The sequence below is a fragment of the Canis lupus genome, chromosome 19, assembly GCF_011100685.1.
Source record: "Canis lupus familiaris isolate Mischka breed German Shepherd chromosome 19, alternate assembly UU_Cfam_GSD_1.0, whole genome shotgun sequence".
Taxonomy (NCBI): domain Eukaryota; kingdom Metazoa; phylum Chordata; class Mammalia; order Carnivora; family Canidae; genus Canis; species Canis lupus.
The window spans coordinates 1751663-1777959 of record NC_049240.1 but is presented as its reverse complement, the minus strand read 5'-3'; the positions used below and the strand labels follow the sequence as shown (position 1 = coordinate 1777959).

The 26297-nt window shown below is 37.7% G+C and overlaps 1 protein-coding gene across 11 annotated transcripts in view; it reads right to left on the bottom strand.

Moving 5' to 3' along the window:
- The window catches only part of INPP4B (inositol polyphosphate-4-phosphatase type II B), a 366072-nt gene that overhangs the window by 132443 nt on the left and 207332 nt on the right, over nt 1–26297 (bottom strand). For all 11 annotated transcript variants that reach the window (XM_038564555.1, XM_038564564.1, XM_038564554.1 and 8 more), the window contains one exon: nt 17129–17237. In XM_038564555.1, the coding sequence (XP_038420483.1) occupies nt 17129–17237 (109 nt within the window). The remainder of the gene's footprint in view (nt 1–17128; nt 17238–26297) is intronic.

The window sequence follows — 26297 nt, the reverse complement described above, 5'->3', positions numbered from 1 at the left end:
CTTCAACAACCCAGGTGCAAGCCACCATCATCTTCTACCCTACAAACTGCTCTTCTCATCTCTGTTCTTATTCTAAGATATTGAAATCCTTGACTTATGCTTAGGGGTGAAGGAGGCAGGGGGCAGGCGAGCAGAAAGACATAAACCAATTCTTCCCTTGCTCCCTGCCCACACCTAGACCTTGGGGCTTGCCCTTTCTTCCCCCAGGCCACTGCATCTTCTACCCCTTAACCTATGTGTCCAACTAAACCACTATTTTGGTAAATAGAGTCATGGAAGAATGTAGATTAGAAACGAAGAAGAGAACGGGAGGGAAAAGGGAAGGAAAAGATCAGGGAGGGGGGGAGGAGGGTTGAGGAACATAGAAAAAAGAATGCTATAGAATCATGTGCCTCTGCTCCTGTGGCAGAACCAAATCTCCAGAGAAAAATCTAAGGACTGTTTCCACTTACTCTTTCTCAACTCAAGCACTACTTGTAAAAAAACGATCTCTTGAATCCAGAGGGAGGGACAGGCATTCTCTCAGTTCTAACTGAGAAGAAAACTATGTGGATAATAAATGAAAATTTACACCTTAGTGCACTTGAATATACCCTTTTGGCTTCGCAGGGTTTAACAATGTGTTTCATGAAACTGTAGAAGGTGAAAAACATAACTCTCTGCTTTCCCCCACGCATCCTTTCCAATTTTTGTCAGAATTAATGGCTTTAGAGAAAATAACTAGAAGGAAAATGTTATTTGCTTTATTTACCTCCTATGGATTTCACGTATATAATTAAATTAGTTACATGATCAAAGCTTGAATTAATTTTTATCTTTGAAACTACTCTTTTAAAAAAAAAAGAAATATACCGGTTTCATAGAAATTTTAGAATCGATGTTTGGAACAACACAGTTGATTCTGCTATTTATTAGCACTGTGACAGGTGATGCTAATCAAGAAGGAAAAATCCTAAAATTCATTTCAGCTCAACTTACCTCAAAGGAAATTTGCCTATTGTCTCTGATCACAGTGGCTCCTATTATCCCTCTTTTCTGCCATTTCTTGACCATTAAGACCTCTTTTCTATATACCTTTCTTGAGCCCTATTCTTACCCTATTAAAAAAACTTCCAGGCTTAATTATATTACCTGTAAATGAAGTTCAGTATGATTTCCCTGCCCTCCATTGCCTATTTCCATTTTTCCTGAATTCACTTGTTCTGATTCCTTTGCTAACTTCCAACTGTCTGGTCACTTCTATTTGTACCCGGTATGGCTTCTGGTATTTTCATGCTCAGTCCTCTGTGAAAATGTGATTAACACCCAAATCAGGTCCCCTGATCCCTTCTCATCTCAAAAACTTTTCAGCTCCATCCTGGACCTTATCTGTTTACATGTCTAATATAGAGTAAGATCAAGTACAAGAATAGGAACCACCCCCAAATACGCTGTCAAAGTAAAGATTTCCTTAACTGCAAATGGGAACTTTTTGCAGGATGAAAATGTCCTAAACACTGGAATGTGATGATGACTGCGTAACTCTGTAAATTTACCTAAAATCATGAATCATACAATTAAAATAGGTCAGTCCCAAGGTATGCAAATTATAGTACATAAGCAGAGAGCTGAATGGTGGTTGCCAGTGTGGGGGGCAAAATAAGGGGATGTTAGTCAAAGGGTACAAAATTTTGGTTATGCAAGATGTGTACGTTCTGAGATAATGTATAGCACCATAATAGTTAACAATACTGTATTGTATACTTGAAATTTGCCTAAAGGGTAGATCTTAAGTGTTCTCACCACATACACACACACAAAAAGAACATGACAGAGATGAAGATGAAGATGAAGACAAGGAAATAATAACTGAGATGATGGGTAGATTAATTTGATTGTGGTGATAATTTCACAAATATAACATATAACAATTCTATATGAAATACATAATTATATGGTGTATGCTTTAAATACATAATTTTTATTTGTCCATTATAACTTAATAAAGCTGGGCAAAAGTAGGCAAATGTTTCTAGAACATGATATTATCGTGTTGGTGATTATAAGTCTGGAATAAGAACACAAGGAAGCAGAAAGTATATTTAAGAGCCATTTCAGTTCTTTCCCCTGTTAAACCTAAAGATATTTTCATGGAGGGTTTCTCATACAGCAAATTTATACTGTGGAATTTACACTAATAATCCAAATCTCTCTCATTTTAATAGCTAATGATCACTGATCTATACTATAGGACTAGAGATTTGCTAAATGCTTTGTAGAGATTTTTTAATTTAATCTTGACAACACTCTGAGGAACAAATACTATTCCATCATACAGATACGGAAGTTGAAGCTTGGGCAGCTTAAGTAACTTGTCTTGGATCACACAACTAGTATGTAAGGAAAGACAAGGGTTTAACCCCAGGTTTTTATTATCACACAGTTTGAACTCTTAATTATGTTTTACTACTTCACGAATACAATTTGGCCAACTTCTAAATCTGGAAAAATTATAATACAATAACTAACACGGGAAACATCTTTTATGTAGTAACATAATGGTAGGTACAGCCTATAAATATTTAAATAAAATATAATCAAAGACATTCTCATCTTCTGATTAAAACCAAGCTCATTACGGAAGATGTAGGATTCTATTTTATAACACAGATTAGACTAAAGAAAGAATCTGAAAACCATCTCACAGTAAATCGCTTTCAACAAATATTTAATGACTGCTACTGGGTGAATGCATTGAGGAAAGTGAAAGCCCAGAAGGACTCAGCAAGATAAACCTTGAATGAGAACGATGATGCCTGTCCTCTAAATGCCAAGAAACCGGGGCTGGTAGAGAGAAAAACAGGGAAATGATAACTTTTTTTTTTTTTTTTTTAAACCTCAGTCTTCTTCCCACTAGGCCATACAAATTTAAATATCCTTTGGGAGCCTTAGTTTCCGAGCTTGCTTACTAATCACTCAGTACCATGGCTCTTACATTCTTGAGAGGTCGGACATTCATTTACGAGCAATGTCACATGGCACGGTGACAAAGGATGTCACATGGCATCTAACTTTCTATGTATTTTGTCGTTGGGAATTTTTCCTCATGTCACCTAGTTGTCCATGTTTGCTGGAAGAAGAAGTGGAAAAAAAGGTTTTACAAAGACATTTCTCTTGTTCTACAACTAAATAAAAAGGAAGAGAGATAGAAAACAAAAGTATCCTACAAGAACCAGAGCTCTGCCTGCATGTATCCACATCACTCCACATAAAACTTGTTATCCTTTCCAAAACATTCGCCCATGTTTAAATTCACGTCTTCTGTGTATATATAATTTCATGTTTTCTTTCAGGTACATTTTTTAAAATTTATTTATATTTTTTTAATAATTCTTTTTAAAGATTTTATTTATTTATTCATAGGCACACACAGAATGAGAGGCAGAGACACAGGCAGAGGGAGAAGTAGGCTCCATGCAGGGAGCCCGATATGGGACTCGATCCCTGGTCTCCAGGATCACACCCCAGGCTGCAGGCAGCACCAAACCGCTGAGCCGCCGGGGCTGCCCAGGTACATTTTTTTAAATATACATCTCTACATGCCTCATCATCCACACACGAATTGAAATGCTGCATAGTGCTCTACTCTAGTGGGCAAAGAGTGCTTATTCATTCATTCAAGATGTTTCTAGTATTTTCCTATGATGAATAGAATCTATGATCATCTTTGAAAAGTTTACCATTTTCTTATTATTTTGATTGTAGGTGTATCCTAAATAACTGGTTTTCCTGAGGTGTCTTTGGGAGGGCTATTTCTAAAGAACCAAAAAAAGCTAACATCTTAGAAATATTTTTACTGACAGCAATTTCAGGCAGATTTTTTTTTTTTTAGGCAGATGAAAATAGTCATTGATCTGTGTGTTAACCACCATATCAATGCGTGTATTTTTTTGTAATTGCACAAGTGGAGTAATTTTCTCTTAAAATTATATTCTCATTAAAGCCCATAAAGAATTGAATGGACCGACTTTTTTTTTTTTTTTTTTTTAAATTTCTATTTGGTGGGCAGCAAAATTGATTCTGGAAGGTCATCTATAACTTACATTATTAGTTAGAACTAACATTGTTCATTTGTTAGGAGCCTATGTTTTGTGTCAAATATCTACTGATTGCATGAGGATGAATGGACATGAAAGAACCTGGGAATGAGGACAGAAGTCTAGTTTTCTAGCTCTGGACCTGTCCTTACCTGTATGGGTGACTTAATCTTTGGACCTCAGTATTCTATGATTTGTTTTCAATAAAGTAAATAGGGGAATTTGTGATCTCTGAGATTCTCTGTTGGTTCCAACATTTAAAAGATGCTTTACTTGGAAAAAAAAAAAAGCACAGATTCAACCAAATGATTTTCTTGTTTCCCAAAACTTCTTCTCATATTGAATATACACAACTAACTCGATTAACTTCCATTGCTTAATGGAAGCCAATGGCTTATTTCCTGTACTCTCTTTCCCAGCAACCTGTGCATTTACCCTGTCACATAAACCAGAGTACTAAGAGGCCCTCAACCGGGCCTTTTCTCTCCCTCACTATTCATGCAGTTGGATTTAAACTTCTATAAAGCTTTTCTTAAAATCTCTAACTCCATAGTCACCCATTTCCTCTTCCCATTAGTATTATAATGACTTAATTGTTTGCTCTTCTTCAGTCTTTCACTGTGGTTAAAAATACAAATCTGATCCTCTTAGTAATCCTCAGACAAAAACCCATCAGTGAGTCCCCATAGTCTGCAGGATGAGCTGCAAGGACTTCATACAACCAACAAATACCCTTCAGATTTGGCTCCTGCCCTGCCCACTCTTCCATCCTTCCTTTCTCCCCCACCTGCCTCCCCTCTCCTCATTTTCCCATCTCCCTTCTTCCCATTTCTCTTCCCCTCCCCTACCCCTCCCCTTCCTCCATCTCCCTCTCCCTTACTCCCAGGTTCTCTAAGCTTTTGAAATTTTTGAGCCAAGAACAATGAATGGCATCACCACACACCTGTGTGCTGCACAGATAGTGGAGAGCCTTTCGTGATATCTCTGGATTTTTCCCGCTCCAAACACCCAAGATCTAAACCCTCCAAGTAGCTCTGGAACCAAAGTCTGTTTCTGTATCTGTGCTGACACCACCCTAGGCTAAGCCATTTTTCTCCTCCAAAAGAATCACCACAGTAACTACTCATTAAAACAACTTCATGACAAGGGAGAGGACACTGAATTGTTCAAAGTCCCAACTATCAAAGATTTTTCAATTTAATAATAAATTATTTTTCAATAATAGTCCCAACTATCAAAGATTTTTCAATAATTTTTCAATATTATTGAAAATAATGAAAAATTATTTTCTCATGTTACATAAGCCAGTCGTAAGATTTCTTCCATGACACAGATCCCAAACATAGTCTTTCTTAAGTTAATACTTTTACTATTTTAAAGCTCTGGAAAATGCAGTGTTTTTTATCTTCTGGGAATTTACTTGTGTATGACTTTCTTTTCCGTTGTTTGCTGCCTTTGAGACAATGGATATTAAATATATAAGCTAATAGAGAGCTTTTAAAACACGCCGGATGTTATTCAGTGTTTCACCTGAGTACAAAAGTTCTTCTTTGGATTAAATGCATACTAGTTGAAATGATGTAACAGTGTCGCGATTTAAATTTTTTTTTCCAGTTTACAATGAACGAGAAATACAACTCCTGATTTGCAGAAAATAAGTCTTCAAACCATATTATCTTTTACCTAGTTTTTTAAGTAAGAAAGGCTCCTTTCTGTAATTTGCTTATTAGATTTCATATTATATCTTTTATGTCTTAATCTTCCTGTTGATTGACTTTTCTTCCCAGATAAAACCAGAAGTCATATTTCCATAGCTGTGATATTAAAACATTTAATTGTAAAGTCAAGTTATACAAATTATCTTCCTGAGACATCTGTGATGATATACTTTAGAGGTCTTTCCTTAAAAATCTCAAGATTTTAGCCACTCTTTCTAGCAATTTAATGATTTCAAAAGTAATCCGCCACCCAAAGAGATGGAAGGGTGAGAAGTTCAGTGGCTTCCTGAAATCCCCAAATTAGGACTGATGATGTGTTTTATCTTTTTTTTTTTTAAAGATTTTATTTATTTATTCATGAGAGACACACAGAGAGAGAGGCAGAGACCCAGGCAGAGGGAGAAGCAGGCTCCATGCAGGGAGCCCCATGCGGGACTCGATCCCGGGACCCCAGGATCACGCCCTGGGCTGAAGGTGGTGCTAAACCACTGAGCCACCCGGGCTGCCCCTGTTTTATCATTTTAGACATTTTTCTCTTCACCAGGTTTATAATCACTAGAAATTCTAGGTCATTTAGCAAACTTATTTTCGTTTACAATTAAAGTCATTTCTTTAAAGGAAAGATTTAATTTTTAAGAATTCTGAACTGTCACACTACATACTGTACTTCTTGCTTGTGCTTCAGATCACACTTGGCTTCACAAGTTTTTGGGTAGGTGATTGGAAAAACGTCAGCAACTGAAATGTTAAAGTCACTATTGCATTACTAATACTGAATCAGATTTTAAACTAGGCTATTTTTACAAAATTTATCATCTATCGCCTTTCAGAACACATAGAAGTATATTTTCCCTTCCTAGTGAAATGCAAGCAAACAGTAACATTCTAATACCTGTAAAATGGCTGTTTTTGAAGCTATGGCACATTTTCTACAAATACCTCTCTATTTCTGTTTCCGCACTCCACAAAGAGTCCCTACATTTCTGTCACCTGATTCAGTAACACTGATCTCTTCAGGCAAACGAGAGATGGTCCCGTGATTGGCAATCCTTTGACTTCTTTTACCCACTCCCTCAACAAACCCTGAGAAGTCAGCTCCTGAGGATACTGTAGTGAACCAGATACACTCAGTCCACGTCCCTGGGGTCTGGAGAGGAAGGTGGACCGTTAGGGGTGTCTGTACGTGGAAGGCTTAAAGCAGAAGCGGAGTAGCCAAGGGGCCAAAGAAGGCTTGCCGGGCAGCCCTGAAGCTGAGGAAGTTTAGTCTGATTCACATGGAGGGTGGTGTGAGAGATGGAAACAGAGAACAGAGTGGGACCAGATGACACATGAATATATTACGCACCTTGAACTTTATACTCCTGGCAAAACGCAGCTAAGAAATATCCAACATCATGAAATCACAAAATTGTATTCGCCTTTTGGAAACATTACTCCAACCAAAGTGGGAAAAACAGACTGGAGAAGAGCCAGTCTGGAAAGAGGGAGAAGGGCGAAGAGATTTGGCAGCAGAATATTTAAAAGATGGTGATTCCATGGGTTAGAATTATCCTAACCCATAATTTATTTACTTATTATTATTTTTTCAACCCACAATTTATTATTGAAATGAATGACTTACTAAAAAAAAAAAAAAAAAAAAAAGAAGGTAGAACTGATAAAGTATTATTATTATTTTTTTTTTTTCTTTTTTGGGAAGTAGAAGCAAGGGAAGAAACGTAGTTAATGATTTCCAGTTTCTACTAAATTGAATATCTGGATGAATGGTGGTGACTTGTATTCAGAAAAAGAGATTCCCAAGAGAAGTTTGAGGGAAAGGGACTGAGAGATGATCAGATATGTTGACCCTGAGGGGCTGAATAGTACAATTAACGCAGAGCTGTCCGCTAGATGGTGGTTAAACGCGTGTCTGGACCTCAGGAGCCATATCTGGGCTTAACACAGAGATGGTGTCAGAAACCCGAAGCTGAAGAGTTTGTGGGCGATTTATGCACATCAATACAACTTTTTTGGAGGGAAATACGGCAACATCGCTAAACTTTAAGCACCTCCGCTAAGAAATTCCACTGTTAGGAGTTTATTAAAAAGAAATGCTCACAGTTTTCAGGGACATAAAAATAAATGTATATCCTATAAACACAGGTGATTATAGCGAAAAATTAGAAATGATCTAAATGATCATCAATACTGTGTTGGTTAGAGAATTATGCTACATTCAATCAGTAAAGCGCTCCACAGCTTTAAGAAAAAATGAGATCTACATGAATTGAAATGAGGCATTGCCAAAACATTTTTCTGAGTGAAAATATACCCGTTTACATATTTTACATAAATAAAAGCCAATATCTGTTAGGCTCTCACCATGTGCCAGGTACCACCATAAAATGTTTGGTGTATATGAAGTCATCACATCTTCAGAACGACCCTGTGACGTAAGCAGTATTTCCACGCCATAAATGAGGAAACTAAGTTATAGAGAAGTGAGGCAGTTTAACTAATGTCACAAGGCTACTATGTGTCCAAGCCATGATTCGATCTATATAGGTCTATATAGGGAGCGGAGTCTATGAATTGTCTGAAATCTGAAATGAAACTTTCTGCCTTAACCCAGAATGGGGCCAGAAAACTTAAACTTAGTTATGGAAAATTTAAGAACGTTCACGTTCCCGTGAACCTGAAGTTTGTGGACCGAGCCACAGCCATTGAAAATTCAAATGGTTGGATGCCTAGAAGAAATCACACAGGGAAGTACTCTTAGCCAGTGTTCTAATTGGTTTATTGTAGGGAGAGATGATGGAATAGGTAGGCTTTTGACTTCATACGCTTCTTTATTCTTTAGATTTGTGTGCTATAAGCACATTTTATTTTTGTATAGTTAAGAGAATAAAGAAGAAGAAAAACTGCATGATAAATTCATTTAGGCTCATACGCAACTTAGAAAAAAATCCTTCTATTCCCCTTTTATCACAGGTAGTTCAGTGCCTTGCAAGCCTAATAATCATTTAGTTTGTACAGTATGTCCAAGTCCCAACATGACTATCTAAACACATATTATTTTCTTGCTATTCCAAACTATAAATGTATAAGAGATAAAAAAACAAAACAAAACAAAACAACAACAAACCACTTTCTCTTAAAGATTTGATGTTGTGTACAGGGAGCTAGCTACATGCAGGGAAGTGCACATGGAGAAGAAAAACCTGGTACATAGTGTTGGCAGACCGAGCTTTGTATTTGCTTAAAGATGAACTGAGCCGAGAGCTAAGAGGGGCTGAGGAAGACAAAATCACAGGTGGAAGAAAACATACCCCCAAGGAATCAAATTATAATCTACACAAAGAATGAAATTGCTCTCTCCTTGAAAATAACATATTGCCAGGTGCTGGTTTAAAAGAAAAAAGGAATGGACGGGGTTTTTCTTAATACCTACTCTTTATTTCCATAGGGCCTGTGTGATAGAAAGTGGGGATTTTTTTGTGTGTGTGTGACATAAAGTATTTTTTTCCAAAAGGGAAGAAAATATATTTGGAAGTAAACACGACATGAATTTTAGCCGATGATTTAAAATAGACTAGCTTCGGTGGTTTGGGCACGGCCTCCAAAGAATTTCAAGCATAGAGATTTTTTTTTCAATGTAGAGCATTCAATTGATATACTTTGAAGAATTAGCCATTTTAAGCCATCCTGAATTTTTAAAGTTATAGAAGAAAAACATATAAGTGTAAATCATATGTGCAAAAACAAACTAGATGAGAGCACACCTGTATGCCACTGGTAACTGTCTTATTGTGGAAGGAGATTATGGGTAATTTTAATCTTTCTTTTGACTTTTCTATATTTTCCAATAAACATAACACACGACTCAAATAACTCAGTTAAAATATGGCAAAAGACATGAACAAACTTTTTTCCAAAAAGGACATCCAGAGGGCCCAAGAGACACATGAAAAGATACTCAACATCACTCATCATCAGGGAAATGCAAGTCAAAACCACAATGAGCTATCACCTCACACCTGTCCAACGGCTAAAATCAAAAACACATGAAATAATAAGTGTGGTGAGGATGCAGAGAAAAAGGAACCTTCCTGCACTGTTGGTGGGAATACAAACTGGGGCAGCCACTGTGGAAAACAGGATGGAAGTTTCTCAAAAAGTTAAAAATAGAACTACTCTATGATCCAGTAATCACACTACTGGGTATTTATCCCAAAACAACAAAAATACTAATTCAAAAGGATATATGCACCCTTACATTTATAGCACCATTATTTATAATAGCCAAATTATAGAAGCAGCCCAAGTATCCATTGATCAATGAATAAAGAAAAAGTGGTATATTTATTCAGTGGGATATTATTCAGCTACAAAAAAAGAATGAAATCTTGCCATTTCTAATGACATGGATAATAGAGAGCATCATGCTAGGCAAAATTAGCCAGTCAGAGAAAGACAAATATCTATGATTTCACTCATATGTGGAAGTTAAGAAACAAAACCAAGAAAACAGATTCTTTATTATAGAGAGCAAACTGATGGTTACCAGAGGAGGGGTGGGTGGGAGGAGGGCAAAATAGGTGATGGGATCAAGGAGGGCACTTGTCATGATGCGCCCAGGGTGGTGTATGGAAGTGTTGATTCACTACTCTGTACACTTGAAACTAATATCGTGCTGTATGTTAACTGTCCTAGAATTAAAATTAAAAGAATAATAGAAAAACATTTAAAATACACATAATTGAAAGATCAAAACATTTCTGAGAAGATATATGGCAGGATCTATTGGTGAATACAAAATATTAGAATTGTGATCTCAGGCTAAACTGCTCTCCAGTGAATGACAAGACTAATTTTTGAAAGAAATCCAGAGATCAAGCTAGAGACAGAGAAAGTGTTACAGTAGGGGAAGAAAAAAAAAAAAAAAAAAAAAGGTTTTCCAAATAAAATCATGGATGCAGTTTTTTTTTTTTTTTTGCTTTTACTTAATATATCTGAATCATTCTCTTTCAAAAAAATTGAGAATCTTAGTTTTAAGCATGAAAATAAAGGGTTTAAAGCAAATATTTTTGTAGCTATTGCCTAGTTCCTGGAGAAAGTACATAAAGGTATAAGTTGGAAAACTGACAGTTTTGCTTAGACATCTCAGCTTTATACTACTGACTAAATATGTTAATTTATGTTTTGTCTCCCCAAACTAGGCAGTGGTTAGTGATGGGATCAGAAGAATATATACCAAAGGTAGTGGTATGAGGATTTGCATCCAGTTCTCCCATTTCCGGCCTATTGAACGCCTGCTACACTGTAGTCCACATAGAGCTTCCTTCCCTAAGGCAGTATGTTTTCCCTTTTATCCAAGAAATCTTCTATTTCTTAAATGTAGGCTCCATGCCTAAGGTGGGGCTTGAACTCATGACTCTGAGATCAAGAGTCTTATGCTCAACTGACTGAGCTACCCAGGTGCCCCAAAATCTTCTATTTATAACAGAGAATGAGGAAACATCTACTTGTATTTCTCCTTAAAACAGTTAAATTCTCCTCAGAGAGTTTGCCATATGATTACATAACCATTGATCTTATAAAAGTAAGACTGGTCTGCTTAACTCTTTGTATTAATGTTCTACTTTCCTTCGGAAAATTCCCTCAGATTCTAATACAGACTCGGGGTGTTGTAGGCTCAAGGAGAGCATCTAATAGTCTTGTCCGTACAATTTTATTTGTTTATTATTATTATTATTATTATTATTTTAATAATTGTCCGTAACATTTTAGTTCACTTTTCTTATCGCCTTTCCAAGTGATTTTTTTTTTTCTCTCTCTCTTCTGTCTGAAACTGTGGGGCAGGAAATGTTGATTCTGTTCCAATCTGGAACAGATGCGGGGCAGGGTGGGGACACCAGAGCATGTCTGCAGGAATGTGACCTTAGGTCCTTGGTAGGGAGGCGGTTCCGAGTTCACTCCAAACCTAGGGGCAGGTCACAGGGAATTCACATTCTCGACGAGGGTGGACATTGCCCCTCACTGGCCCTTCTTCTTCTTTATGAGGCTCTTGGTTTCCACGGGGTGCTTTTCCATCTTAAGGAAAGTTTCATGCAAGTGGCAACTTCCCACTTTCTTTTCAGCAATAATGTAAAGAATGGATCAAATTTCAAGGGAGGAATCCACAAGCTTTGAAGAGCCTGCAGGTAAATCACGGACTCCAGAACTCGTAGAAACCTGATGTAACAATTGAATACACATGGCTTACAAACATCCTGATTTTGGATGTTTATAAACATACATGTGCAATGAGGGTTTTGTCTCAGAAAAATCTCCTGTCTATAGCGTGAAAACCCTTACAGGATGCTCAGTTTTATTTGTTTGCATGTTACTCAGGCCCAAGTTTTCTCAGGTCAAAATTGTTATAGCTTCACTCCCATCTTTGATTCTGTATGGCAACTGCTAATGAGTTTGATATTCTTTAAACACGAATTTCCAGTAAGCGAGTTGTCCTATTTTCCTTCCTAGCTCAACACATATTATTTTGCGTAGATTTTCTTTCCTCTCGATACAGATCAACTGAGGTTCTAACCTGACCATTTTTCAGTTCATCCGTGTCACTCTTCCTGTTTCTCTCCACATCCTTCCTGTCTTCTCCCAGCACTGTTCACTTACATCTCTCTCTAGCTATGGTCTTACCTGGGAAGCTTTACCTGGGAAGTCTTACCTGGGAAGCTTTTAAGACATACCCAGACCTGGGCTCCCTTCCCATGACTTTCAGTTAATCTGTCTGAGGTGACATCTTGGCATAGATAACATACTTTAAAGCTCAAAAGGTAATTGTAATATGAAGCCAGGGTTGAGAAGCCCTACTTTATACAATACCGATTTTATTTTATTACTATTATTTGTGAAACTTGATCTCCCACTAGAGTTTTCAGCACTTTAAGTCAGAAGCTGTATCTGATGCATATGCGAATTCCAATGCCTGTTGAATTTTTTTTTAATTTTATTTATTTATTCATGAGAGATACAGAAAGAGAGAGAGAGGCAGAGAGAAGCAGACTCCATGCCGGGAGCCTGATGTGGGACTTGATCCCAGGTCTCCAGGATCGGGCCCTTGGCTGGCTGAAGGCAGCACTAAACTGCTGAGCCACCTGGGCTGCCCGCCTGTTGAATTTGAACTTGTGTGCCAAATACTCTGTGGGTTACTCCAGAAGACCCAAATTTCAAGAGGACATCTCTTCCTCAAGGAAATCACAAACTATTACAGAAGTATCGGACAAGAACAAACGTAGTACATCATAACTCTGACCCTAATAAGACTATAAGGGGCATAAAGATAAAGTTTTAGGAGATAGAGTCAAATCAGTCTGACAAGTCAGGAAGACGTAATGGAGCGGGTAGACAATTAGGACAGGTGACACGTGGAATTTTGAATAGGATTGCGTGTATGGTTCTGACAGAAAGAAGAAGAAAATAGTGGGGAGATGAAAACAGAAGAATTTCTTGTAAACAGGAGCTGATAAGGAAAAAAGAAGAGGTGGAAAAGTGTGAAGTCCATTAAGGAAACAGTTTGTGCAGCATTTAAGAAGCTAGTACAGGAGAAAACAGTGGTGAAAGTAGAAAGTTGGTGGGCTGAGACCACAGGGGCTTTGCATGCCCCGTGGACGATCTTGGACTCCCTGAAGGTTTCGAAGCAGCGGAGTAAAACACTCAGATATTTGTGCTTTAAGCAGAGCACTCTTCCTAACTGATTATCTTGTAGCTTTTAAAATGCATTTTTATGTGATCTGGATTACATTATATGACTACTATAAGCAAGGCTTATTTTATTTAAAAATTTTTACTTATTTATTTATTTATTTAGAGAGAGATAGTGAGAGAGGATGGGGAGCAGAGGGAGAGGGACAAGCAGACTCCGCACTGAGCACAGAGCCTGACGTGGGGCTCGATCCCAATACCCTGAGATCATGACCCGAACCAACTGCAGGAGCAGAGGCTTAACCAACTGAGCCATCCAAATGCTCCTATAAGTAAGGCTTTCTTACACTAAAACCCTTTTCATTGTGTGGTCAATGTATTCACCAAAAAACAGATCCCTGAGGAGCAAACACATAAATTACATCTGTTTTCAGACGACAGTATTTCATTGGATAGCTGAGAAGAAAATAAATAAAGATAAAGCAGTATAACGGTTATGGTAGTTCCCCTAAAAAACTGGACTAAAGGGCAGCCCCAGTGGCGCAGTGGTTTGGAGCCGCCTGCAGCCTGGGGTGTGATCCTGGGGTCCCGGGATCAAGTCCCACGTCGGGCTCCCTGCATGGAGCCTGCTTCTCCCTCTGCCTGTGTCTCTGCTTCACTCTCTCTCTCTCTCTCTGTGTCTATGAATAAATAAATCTAAAAAAAAAAAACTGGACTAAAATATTTGGCTCTCTTTTGGAGAGGTATCAAAAGAAAGAAGAGGTGAAGCTAATTCCTTCACTTAATGTGCTTTTCTGCACTGCCAAATGTAAGTAAGCGTGTACGTCTAAGTTAGTTATTTCATGTGGTCATATTTACTTCTGTTATTGCTTTTGACTTACTAATGCAATATTTGTTGTTGAAAAAGCCTGCAGAAAAATAATTTGCTTATATGATGTCACTTCAGGCTGGAAGTCTTTGTTTAAAACAGATCACCTCTTAACTTGATGGACAGGCTGATGCCAAGCTCAGCAAATCATACTTGTCCTACATCACCTCCCTATGAAGTCCTCTTGAGATCTACACCAAATTGTTTTTTTTTTTTTAATTAAAAACTTCATTGCATTTTATCAATAAAGACATCAGTAAAACAATGGGATGTATAACACACATGAAAAACCTGAAACAAATCAATGTTTATAAGCGTTGGATGCTCTTTTCTCTTTTATTTTAAATTTGATCCTAGAAAGGTGTGTGTGTGTGTGTGTGTGTGTGCATGATTATATGTATATAAACTGAGAGGTGAATAATGGTGAAGAATTCAGACATCCATGCAGATATTTTAAGTTAAAAAATATTATTCAGAGCTCAACCACACAACTCAGCATTTAATGCTCTTTAATAGTAGCATATAGTAATATTTTAGGAAGTTTCACGGTTAGGTTCCATGTATCATCACATGCCAGTGCTTTATATCCTCAATTAGATTTTATGTGCCCTGTGGACAGTTTTCAGTCTTTTAGCTTTTTTACAAACTCTAAAGTTTGAGAAAAACAGATAGATTAGATGAATTTGGGGGTCCCTGGGTGGCTCAGTGGTTTAGCCCCTGCCTTCAGCCCAGGGCGTGACCCCGGGGTCCTGGGATGGAGTCCCGCATCGGGCTCCCTGCATGGAGCCTGCTCCTCCCTCTGCCTGTGTGTGTGTGTGTGTGTCTTTCTGTGTCTCTCATGAATAAATAAATAAAATCTTAAAAAAAAAGATTAAGATGTATTCTCAGGATTAGAGACTTCTAGTTCCAGGCAAGATGGAGTGAACACAATCTATTTTACTTCTCTAATTACAAAAAACACTCTAGAGAAAACCCATAAGTCATTTATCAGAAGAATCTAAGAGGTGGACAAATGATGGCAGATTGACTCGGTGCCTTGGGACTTAAGGAATGACATATTGATGAGTTCCATTTTTTTTCTTGTCTCATATATCGTAGCAGTGTAGTAAAATGCCAGATAAAAATGGCATCCAAGAAAAGCCAAATGGCTAGTAAAGTTGGCCAAACAGAACAGAGAACTTTTAATCACACCTGTCCATTCTAGGGATGATACCACAAAAATGGCGGGTTGCTCCTCCATTCAAAAAATAGTGCAGCAAGGGGTCAGTGAGCAACATCCCTCCCTCATAAAGCCCACGGACAGAAACCTGAATTCCACTCCCATGGAGATGGCATCCTTCCTTTCCCCTGAGGTCTGTGCTGGTTGACCTCCAGCCTCCATGAACTAAATAGGATGTGCCTCTCTCCTCAGAAACCCTGGTTGCAATTCTGATTTCCATTCCCTGCTGAAATAATAAGGTGATAGAATAACTTTCCACAGCAAAAAGTTTTGGGAGGCTGTGACTATTAAAGGATCACCTGAGGAAGTTCCTTGGTGGTAACGGAACAGTCCTTTTTGATTATTTTGATATTTTGATGATAGTTATAATATATCAGTATATCAGTTATTCAATTATAACTTACTTTAAAGATTTTTTTGATTATTATTTTAAAAAAAGCATGAACAGGGGAAGGGGCAGGGGGAGGAGCAGCGGGAGGGGGAGAGAGAGAATCTCAAGCAGACTCCTCCCTGAGCATGAAGCTCGAGGTGGGGCTTCGTCTCACCACCCTGAGATCATGACCTGACTTGAAATCTAGAGTTGGAAGCTCAACCCTATTGAGCCACCCAGGTGCCCCAATTTTGACCGACTTTAATGCTTTCTTCCCGAAAATCTGGACACTGAATGACAAATGTGTTATATGATAAAACTTTTTTTAAAAAAAAATTCTGGTTTTGCCACTAGATTTTCTGATACTATTACTAAACCAATTATGACTAAGAATAACTATTTTCCCCTAACTTTCAAAATTCAGGATCATAACCCAAGAAGAGTTAAGACTTGAAAAGGAAAGTAAAGTCACCCTTCCCACCTGAATAACACTCTTTATGGTTTACAGGAGTATAGATATATTCCTTGGGACACGGGGCTCAGTACACAGTGGATACACTTCCTGATGCAGTATTTTAAAGTAATTGAACACTCACACACACACACACAAAAAAAAACGGAGAAAGTATATTACAATTATAAGTAACAGTGATAATACTCTGGTTTTTCTGTCATGCCTTGCCTCTAAGGAATACAAGATTTTTCTTTTAATCTCACCATTTAACAGAGTCCTATATTGATGTCTCTTTTTCAAATTGCACAATTAAATGACAGGCAGTGATGTGCCTGGCCTTAGGACACAATGGAAGTCACTAGTAAGGTCAGAGTCATAAATTAGGACGCATGCTCTCCACCAAGTGTCCTTGGCTTCCCAGTTAAAGTAGGCCATTTCAGCTAAATCTCCACATGAATACCATTCATTGAATGAGAATACATCTATTTTTTTTTCGTGGCATGGTTTCCAGAAGACTTTTCTGCTCGCATGGTGCTACTCTATAAGCAATGCACTCAGGCATTTCACTTATTCTAATTTAATTTCTGTTCAAGTATTTTTTTGGACATTTGACAACTTCACTCAATGGGTTGGAGATGTCAAGAACTATTCATGGTGATGGACCAAGCTTCTTCATCCTAACCTTGTAAACAAACTTCCCCAAAGGGAAGACAATATCATTAATGCATCTTGTCGTCACTTACTTTCTTCTTTCCATTTCGAATCTATGGAGTAGTTTCCGAAGACCACCGTTCTTAAATCCCTGAAAATGGGCGGCTGGGGCTCCCACGGTGATGACATCGTAGAGAGCATCTGGAATGGGAATGGACAAGGAGATGAACACTTTGCAAACATTTGTCTCCAGCATGCTATCTTCATTGAAGCGTACACACTGTAGGAAGCTTGAGGAATTATTCTGTTTAATTTCGCAGGAATAACTACGAACTCTCATCTCAAGGGGGCAAGAGGAGCTAATCAATCTTTCTAAAGCCACCTGTGCACCTAAACAAGTTACAATATTTCTTTGATTTATGACTACATCTTAATTATATGCTACTTTGTGGAACGGTATGTTCCCTCATTCTTCTACATACTTACTGAGATAACATGTTAATTGGCCTTTTGTGTATTTTACTTTATTGAGTTTTGCATCACTTAATTTGCAATCATATTGAAATTCAACAATAATGAACAATCTTTACAGAGAAAATTTACAAAGAAAAGAACCAAAGTATTAATTCATCTTGGCTCAAGGGCAGAAGAGTACTAGTGTATTTTTTTTAAAAATCTACACAGAATAGTTTCCTATCTGGGTACACTAAATCTTACACAGTTTTGAATGCATGTTTTTTGCAATTTTCTTAGACACATAGAAAGAATACACAAAAGGTCTCTAGATCTATTTTCCACCGGGATACTTTGGGTTTTTTTTTTTTTAATAAAAAATCCATATATTTAAACTGAAACTCAATCCTTTGATCTTGAAAGCCATCAAGTTTGATACATATTAACTTTATGGCTTCAAAACATACCATCATTTTTACCTTCTAATGAAAAGTATCCTCATAAGAAGGAAGACAGAGTGAACATCTCTTGTTAAACTACGTTTTATTTGAGAAACCTAATTTCATAGTAGATCCTTTTTAAATTGATTTTGGTAGTGACGCATTGGTTGTTTTTCAGTTCTCATTTACAGGGAAAACATAAATTTTATTAGCTTCAGGTAAACACCGTAACTTCACACTGCTTCAATCCAAATGCACCTGGAATATTTTTCTTAATAAAAAACGTCTTCAAGTGAAAGGCTTCAGCAGCACTCAGAGTGAGTTCAAGGTCACACAAACAAAACAGAACAATACAGTAAGCAAACAGATAAAAGGCCTCGGAGTGTAACCCAAATCAACCTATCAATAAGGCACATACTGAACAATCACTCAACAGACTGTTGTGGTAATCGCTTGCCCTTTTAAGAAGTCACTAATAAACTAAAAGTTAGCTTTTCTTAATATAGCAGAATATTAGACTTGTGTGCAATTTAAGGATTTCTTCATCTAGGAGGTTTCAACCTTAGGGCTAAGAATAGGGTTTTGGGGGAACCTATGAATATATGCAAATTGTCTAAGTGTGTCTATTCCTCTTCATGGAAAAGGGTCGCAGCTTTCTCACATGGTCATGGGAACACCCGAGAGTCACCAACACTAAATCCCAGTCCACCTTCGTTTCCCTGACGAGAACTCTGAGAACCTTGAGAAGTGACCTGCTTTTGTCTAACGTCCCAGAGACCTTCCACCCAGGGTCTTCCAACTCCTAATCCCGAGATGGAGAGCCGGGGGGTTAGTTAGTGGCTGGCACCTGAGTCCCCCTCTGGATCCCAGCTGTGCCGCTGAGGGGCTGAGCAGCCTCACGGAAGTCACTGCACTTCTCTCTGCCTCAGTTTCCTCAACCAGATGATGGGGCTGAAGGGAGCTGCAGGTGGTGAGCGGAGTGGATTTTCCCCCCGATTGTGCTGGCCCTGAGGAGTAATCCTACCCGTGAAGCAAAGGAAGACGGTATCTTAACCTTTGGTTATTTCCCAAGAAAATGCACTTTTCAGTCTGAAAAGGAAAGTGATACTGAGGCTCAGTCTGCTGAATAGAATCCGCTCCTGTGTTAATTTAAAGTAAATGCAAAAAGAAACATCACTGTGCTGCCGTGGACTGTGCTGCACATCTGCCGAGACCCGCGTGGACGGGGGCACACAGAGGTGACCAGGAATGGCCAAGATCTGGGTTGGGCTAAGGATGCTCAACACTGGTGGCGGGGCTGGTGCTGAGGGTACCATGTCGAGGGACAGGGAAAGCGACAGCGACGCTCCTGGCTGGAGGGATCTCTGGGAAGACTCAGGCCTGCGGGCCGCGGGGGTCGCGGGGGTCACGGGCGCGGGTGGGAGGGTCGGGCTGGGCGCCCCATGCGGCCCCTCCAGCTGCTCACCCACTGCACTCCCCTGCCCGGGCCAGTGCGCGTGGACACGGGGCCGCCCCCCTCCCGGAGCCTCGCTCCAGTTCTTCTGCACAAATACCCAGAACTAGACTGAGCCATGAGAGTTCTCGTTCTGACTCCTCGAGGAGCCGCCGGGATTTCCCGTGGCAGCTGCACCATCTCACGTCCCCCAACAATACACAAGGGTCCTGATTTGTGCACATCTTGGCTCACACTCATTGTCTTTTGATAGTAGCCATTTTTAGACGTGTAAGATGGCATCTCATCATACTTTCGATTTGCATTTTCCTGATAATTAATAATCGTTAATATTTTTTCCATATACCCGTGGGCCACTTGAATGCCTTCTTTGGCAAAATATCTGTTCAAGCCTTGAGCCCATTGTTTAGTCAGGTTATTAATTCTTTTACTATTGAGTTGCAGGAGTTTGTTATATATTTTGGAGATTAACTTCTCATCAGATATATAGTCAACATTTTCTCCTCTTCTGTATGTTACCTTTTTAGTCTATCATTTCCTTACCTATGCAGAAGCTTTTTAGTTTGATGTAGCCCTGCTTCTTTTTGTTGCTTCTGCTTTTAGTGTCCTATCTATGAAATCACTCTAAAGACCAATTATCATAAGACTTTTCCTCTATATTTTCTTCTAGGAGTTCTACAATTTTAGGTTTTATGCCTAAGCCTTTAATCCACTTTGAGTTGATTTTTGTGCATGCTACAGGACAAGGGTCAGATTTCATTCTTTTGCATGTGGATAGTGATAAATCTCTTTGGTCTTTTATAGAATATGGTCCGTGGATGGATATATATTCATCCCCTTCCCATGGAGAAATCTATATATTTCAGGGTCCAATATATTTTTTTCTGGAGAGTGTACGTAAATTTTTATTTCTTCAACTAAGAATAATAATACCTTATATGATCTATAAAGACATATAGGGCAAACTAAATTGAGCCTCAGAATATTTGTTTATTTATTGACATTTACTGAACACCTACAACATGGATGACATTGAGGCATTTGAATGTTCTTCTGTTAATATCTGAAATACATTGAGGAGGGGTGTAAGTATCAAAGCCTGTGTTTTGGGCCAAGTGACTGAATGGCCACCCAGGTGGGACAGTGATCTACTGCACTGTGGATGCAGGGAGGCTAAGGCTGAAGGGCCTGGGAGAAGAGGGAAAGGAAAGAAAGTTACTAATCAAACGGTGCAAACTTTCAGTCAAGCAAGATAACTAGATCTAGATTACTGATATAAAACATCGTTTCTATAGTCAACAATAAGGAATTATACACTTAACATTTTGTTAAGAGGTTAGAACTTACATTAGATAGTGTGACCACAATGAAAAAAACGTCTAAGTTGCTGCCAATATTTCAATAAAATTTGAATCAAGTTTCATTTTTTTACTTTTGCATTATGAATTAAGTTTTAATATGCTACCTAAAACAGGAAGAAATACAGAATTCCTTTTAAAATGTCTTATTATCAAAAAAAAAAAAAAAAGCAGGAACTCTGGGAGGAGTTGAGTATGTTAATTAGCTTAGCTGTAGTAATCATTCACTATGTATATATGCATAGCAAAATATTATGTTATATACCTGAAATATATATAATTTTTATTAAAATACAAAATATATTTATTATTGTTTAAATATTTTTTAAATATTTTATTTATTTATTTATTCATGAGAGACACACACACAGAGAGAGAGAGAGAGAGAGGCAGAGACACAGGCAGAGGGACTCCATGCAGGGAGCCCGACGTGGGACTCGATCCCGGGTCTCCGGGATCACGCCCTGGGCTGAAGGCAGCGCTAGACTGCTGAGCCACCTGGGTTGCCCATGTTTAAATACTTTCAAAAATTTTTATTTTTGAGATAATTTTGGATTTCCAGAGTTGTTGCAAATTTAGAACAGTTCTGTACATCCTTCACCCACGCTCCCTATGTTAGTATCTTACATAGTCGTAGGTTATCAAAACTAAGCAATTAAATTTGTGCTATATCATTAAATAAAGTAGATAGTGTGTTAGGATTGTTTTTTCCACTAACATCCTTTGCTTTTTCAGGATCCAGTCCACGACTCCACATTTCATGTAGCCGTCATGTAGTCTCCTCCAATTTATGACAGTTCCTCAGTCTTTCATTTTTCATGTTGACACTGTTTAAGATCGTTGGTCAGTTACTTTGTAGAGTGTCCCTCAACTTGATTTATTTTTTGTTTTCTCATAATTGGACTGAGGTTCTGCACCATAAAGTCGGAGACTATGAAGGCGATAGGCCCTTCTCAGTGTGTTATAACAGGGAGTATGCTAAGTTGATATATATTACTTGATGTTAACCTTGACGCATTGGTCAAAGTGATGACTGCCACTACCTACAGTTGATTCTTCAATGTAAGGCCACTGAATATTTAGAGAGATGTATTTTAAGACAATGCAATATCCAATATTCTTTTTAGACTTATACCCACTAATTTTAACTTCTGTTGATAAATCTTGCCTGTGGCAATTATCACTGCTGTGGTTGAATTGCGGTTTTCTATTTCCCTCATTCCTTCCACATTTATTAACTGAAATTATTTTGGGAAGAATAGTTGACCTTTCTCCTTTATTTTATATATATACACATATATATGTATATATATATTTTATATTTATATATTTTATACATATTTTATATAAATATATATATTTATTTTTATATATATTTTTAAAGATTTATTTATCCATTTTAGAAAGAGAGAGTGGTGGGGAGAGGCAGAGGGAGGGGGAGAGGGAATCCTCAAGCAGACTCCTGCTAAGTGGAGCTTCATGTGAGGCTTGATCCCAGTGCCCTGAGATCATGACCTGAGCTGGAATCAAGAGCTGGCTGCTTAACCAACTGAGCCATCAGGTGCCCCTCAGTTATTTATTAATATCAATAAGGGTTCATGGGTATATTGTCCCTTGGTTTATGAACTAACACCATCTCTATGTTCAAGTTGTCCTAGCTTTGTTCGCTGGGGGCTCCTCCACTTGGCTCTTGGCCTATTTATATATGTTACCCCCATATTTGTCATCATTGTTATGGTTTGTTTTTTGAACACTTCCTTACTTTCTAGAGCCGTGAGATACTCTAGACTCATCTTATAGTTTCCCTGCCTCAGCCCTAGAATCAACCAGTTTTCCAAAGAACCCTCGCTCTTTTTACTGGAGAATGGTGTTTAGAAATCAAATACTGGGAGCGCCCGAGTGGCTCAGTCAGTTAAATGTCTGGCTTTGGCTCAGGTAATGATCTCAGAGTTCTGGAATCCAGCCAGGCATTGGGCATGGGGCTCAGTGCTCAGCAGGCAGCCTGCTCATCCCTCTGACCTTGCCCCCACTCTTGCTCTCTCAAAATATCTCTCTCAAATAAATAAATAAATCTCTCTCGAATAAATAAATAAATGAAATATATATATATATATTTTTTTTTTAAGAAATCAAATACTGGGGGTAGTATGCTCACTGTTATTGCTTTCAATATTTTCAGTGCCAGAAGTAGGGAGTATATGCATATATTTGCATATCAATTAGTACACACACACATACACATCCTTATCTATCTATACTAAAAATAACAAACCAATGAGCCCACATTATTACCTTTGACTTCAGTTGAGCATTACAAAATTCTTTCTAGGCTTCCTTCCTTCTTTATTTCTAACTTCTTTCTCTGACAATGAGAAACTTGACTTTCCCTAATTACATATTTATATATTTGGTTAACCATGTTATTTACAAATAAAATAGTTTCAGAATTGTTAATTCATACCTCTGTAAGAAGCAAATTCACTACTAAAAGTACAGTGTTTGTATTTTTTTTTAAATTTAGTCTTAAAAAAAATTAAATAAATAAATAAATAAATTTAGTCTTATACTATCCAATGTTTACTTAGATCTTCCCATTATTTTCATTAAATTGTCATTTTTATGATTTTATTTACCATTTATCATCATTTCAAGCAAGATACTAAAAGGAAGTTAACAATTTACCATTTACCATTTATCATCATTTCAAGCAAGATACTAAAAGGAAGTTAACAGTAAAGCAGATTGGGAATATGAAATTCTAGGGAAAAGTCACATAATAATTAGTAGCACAACAATCAAGATCTGAAAAAAAAATTAGAACAGAAAGGGAGCCGATTTCCTAACATGGTTCCATGTTCTCAAGGGTGAAGCTACCAGGAGCCAAAACATAGCAGAGTTTCCCAAATATTCTTTACTTTTGAACTTCAAAGAATACATTTCAAATAAATTTCAAGTAAAATGTACTGTTGTGTTTCAGCACAGCAAGCAGAACTGAACATTTTATCTACCTTCCAGAAGCCATTTCTCCCAATTCCCCACCTCACAAGCCAACCTTGATATTCTATTAATATCAAGAGGCTTTCTCTGTAGAGGCAAGAAGTAGGGTTTATGTCTGGATGTTGAAAGGGCGAATAAGATCTCTCTTGTCTCTCTCACTTTTCTCTGTTGCCTTTTGATTCTACCTTGATTAGAACCACTCCTCAAAAAGCTGGGATCTTTAAGTGCGTATTTTGTAGCGGTTCCAAGAATTTAGGCTTATATAACCTTCATACATTTGAGATCTCCAAAAAGTTGCTTTGAAGTGTTGATTTTTAAACAGTGATAACTGTGATGTTGTGCTTCATAATGTTAAAAAAAAAAAAAAAAAAGAAAAGAAAAGAAAGAAAGCCAGAGGCTCAAAATAGTCACTTACGTCAGAGGACACACATCAACAAACCAAGGCTTAATATCTAACCTAACTGCGGTTTCAGGCTCCCAGGAATGTAACCTTTAGCCACTCAACACGCAATGCCCTGGACAGCACTAGAAAGTTTACTAAAAGACCCCTTCCATTACCCTTAGGAGGATGACCTTGACTAAAACAATGGATTCTTTTGCCAATAATTTCATTTTTTCCCCCACTTCCTACCTTTGAAAATCTTTCCTTTTTTGCAGATCTACAGAGCTCTTTCCTATTTGCTAGGTGGGATGCTACCTGGCTCATGAATCATTCAATAAAGCCAATTTGAACTTTTAAATTACCCAGTTGAATTTTTGTTGCTTGACAATGATAGGAAATAAATTTATTTGTTCTTTGTTCCCTTTCTGGCACAGTGGTCCTAACCCCTTGGGACTTCCTAAGTGTTGAGAGCTTTAAAGATATCTTTTCTTTTTTTTTTTTTTTAAGATTTTATTTATTTATTCACGATAGACACACACAGAGAGAGAGGCAGAGACACAGGCAGAGGGAGAAGCAGGCTCCGTGCAAGGAGCCTGACGTGGGACTCGATCCTGGGACTCCAGGATCACGCCCTGGGCTGAAGGCTGCGTTAAACCCCTGAGCCCCCAGGGATCCCTCTGGCCCTTCATCCTTGAAAGCCAGTTGCAATTACTACAAAAGTAGTAGATAAATTTAGGTAGGGTCATGGGATTCACTCCCTGGTGTCTTAGTTTAGTTAATGAAGAATGGTATACACTTAAAGTACCATGTTCAGTCTTGGCTAGAGCAATTGTACTTTTTAAAAATTTAGGTAGAATCAACTGAAATTTATTGTATCTCTCTAAGTGTGAGCATATACATAAACAAAAAAGTCAATAAATATAAAATTCTAAGGTAACAATCTGATCAGTAATATTTGTCTTATTTTAAAATTGTCGTCATTGTATCCTTGTGATATGAATAGCCCTTAACTGTTTACAATAAGAGCTTTCAGATTTTTGGTACTAAGAGATAACTATAAAAATCTAGGCGGACGTTTGTTTTACAGAAAATTTGAGCAAAAAAAAAAAATCAGAGGTCCTTTATTAAAAAAAAAATATCCTCTGTGTGTCTTCTTTCTTTGATAGTTTATATCTCAAAAAATGTCCTTGGTTTTGTGAAAATGGTATCATAGTATAATGGGGAAATGGAATCCAAGTTGTTGAATCTCATCAAGCTAAAGATACTAGGTTGGTTTGAAATTTAATAATAGGGCTGCCTCATAGCCTTTAAAAAGCCACTTAATAATAGATATGAGATAATAAGTCTATTTTTTCCCCAGAAGATCTTTTTAAAATTCCTACAACTATAAAAATAGTGCTAATGAAAAAAAAAGAGTAGATATGCTGATCTCATCTCAAGGAACAATTTAGGCATAATCCCTGACTTCAAAATGGCCCACAAAATGACTTTGACATGAATCACAAGACAACAAAGAATATTAAGGGAAATCTATCTCAAAATAGTCCAAACAATTCAGCAGTATCATCCAAAAGTAATTATATTTCATCAATGAGGTGATATACCCAAACTCAAGATACAGAAATCAGGGAGGTCTAAATAGCTCCTCATTCGCAACTTCCCTTAACGTGGAGATTAGAAAACTAAGGGGCAGAGAGGTTAGCTGACTCATCCATACTTATCTAGTAAATTCTGGCTTATTTTGCACCTGATTACAACTATCACTTTATGATATACTACAGATTTTTTCTTTTTTTCTTTCTTTTCTTTTTCTTTCTCTCTCTCTTTGCTATATATTATAATATGCTATTATATATCTATAACATAAAATTTAAAAACTAAAGCATAGAATAATATTATAAGAATCCATATTTTATAATATTCATAACTAACTTTATGAAAATAAAATTTATCGAGGTGGAAAATTATGTTCTTAAATTCAGGTTTTTTAAAAAATATTTTATTTATTTATTCATGAGAGACACAGAGAGAGGCAGAGACACAGGCAGAGGGAGAAGCAGGCTCCATACAGGGAGCCCGGTGTGGGACTCGACCCCAAGACCCCAGGATCATACCCTGGGCCAAAGGCATATGCTCAACCACTGAGCCACCCAGGCGCCCCATAAATTCAGGGTTTTG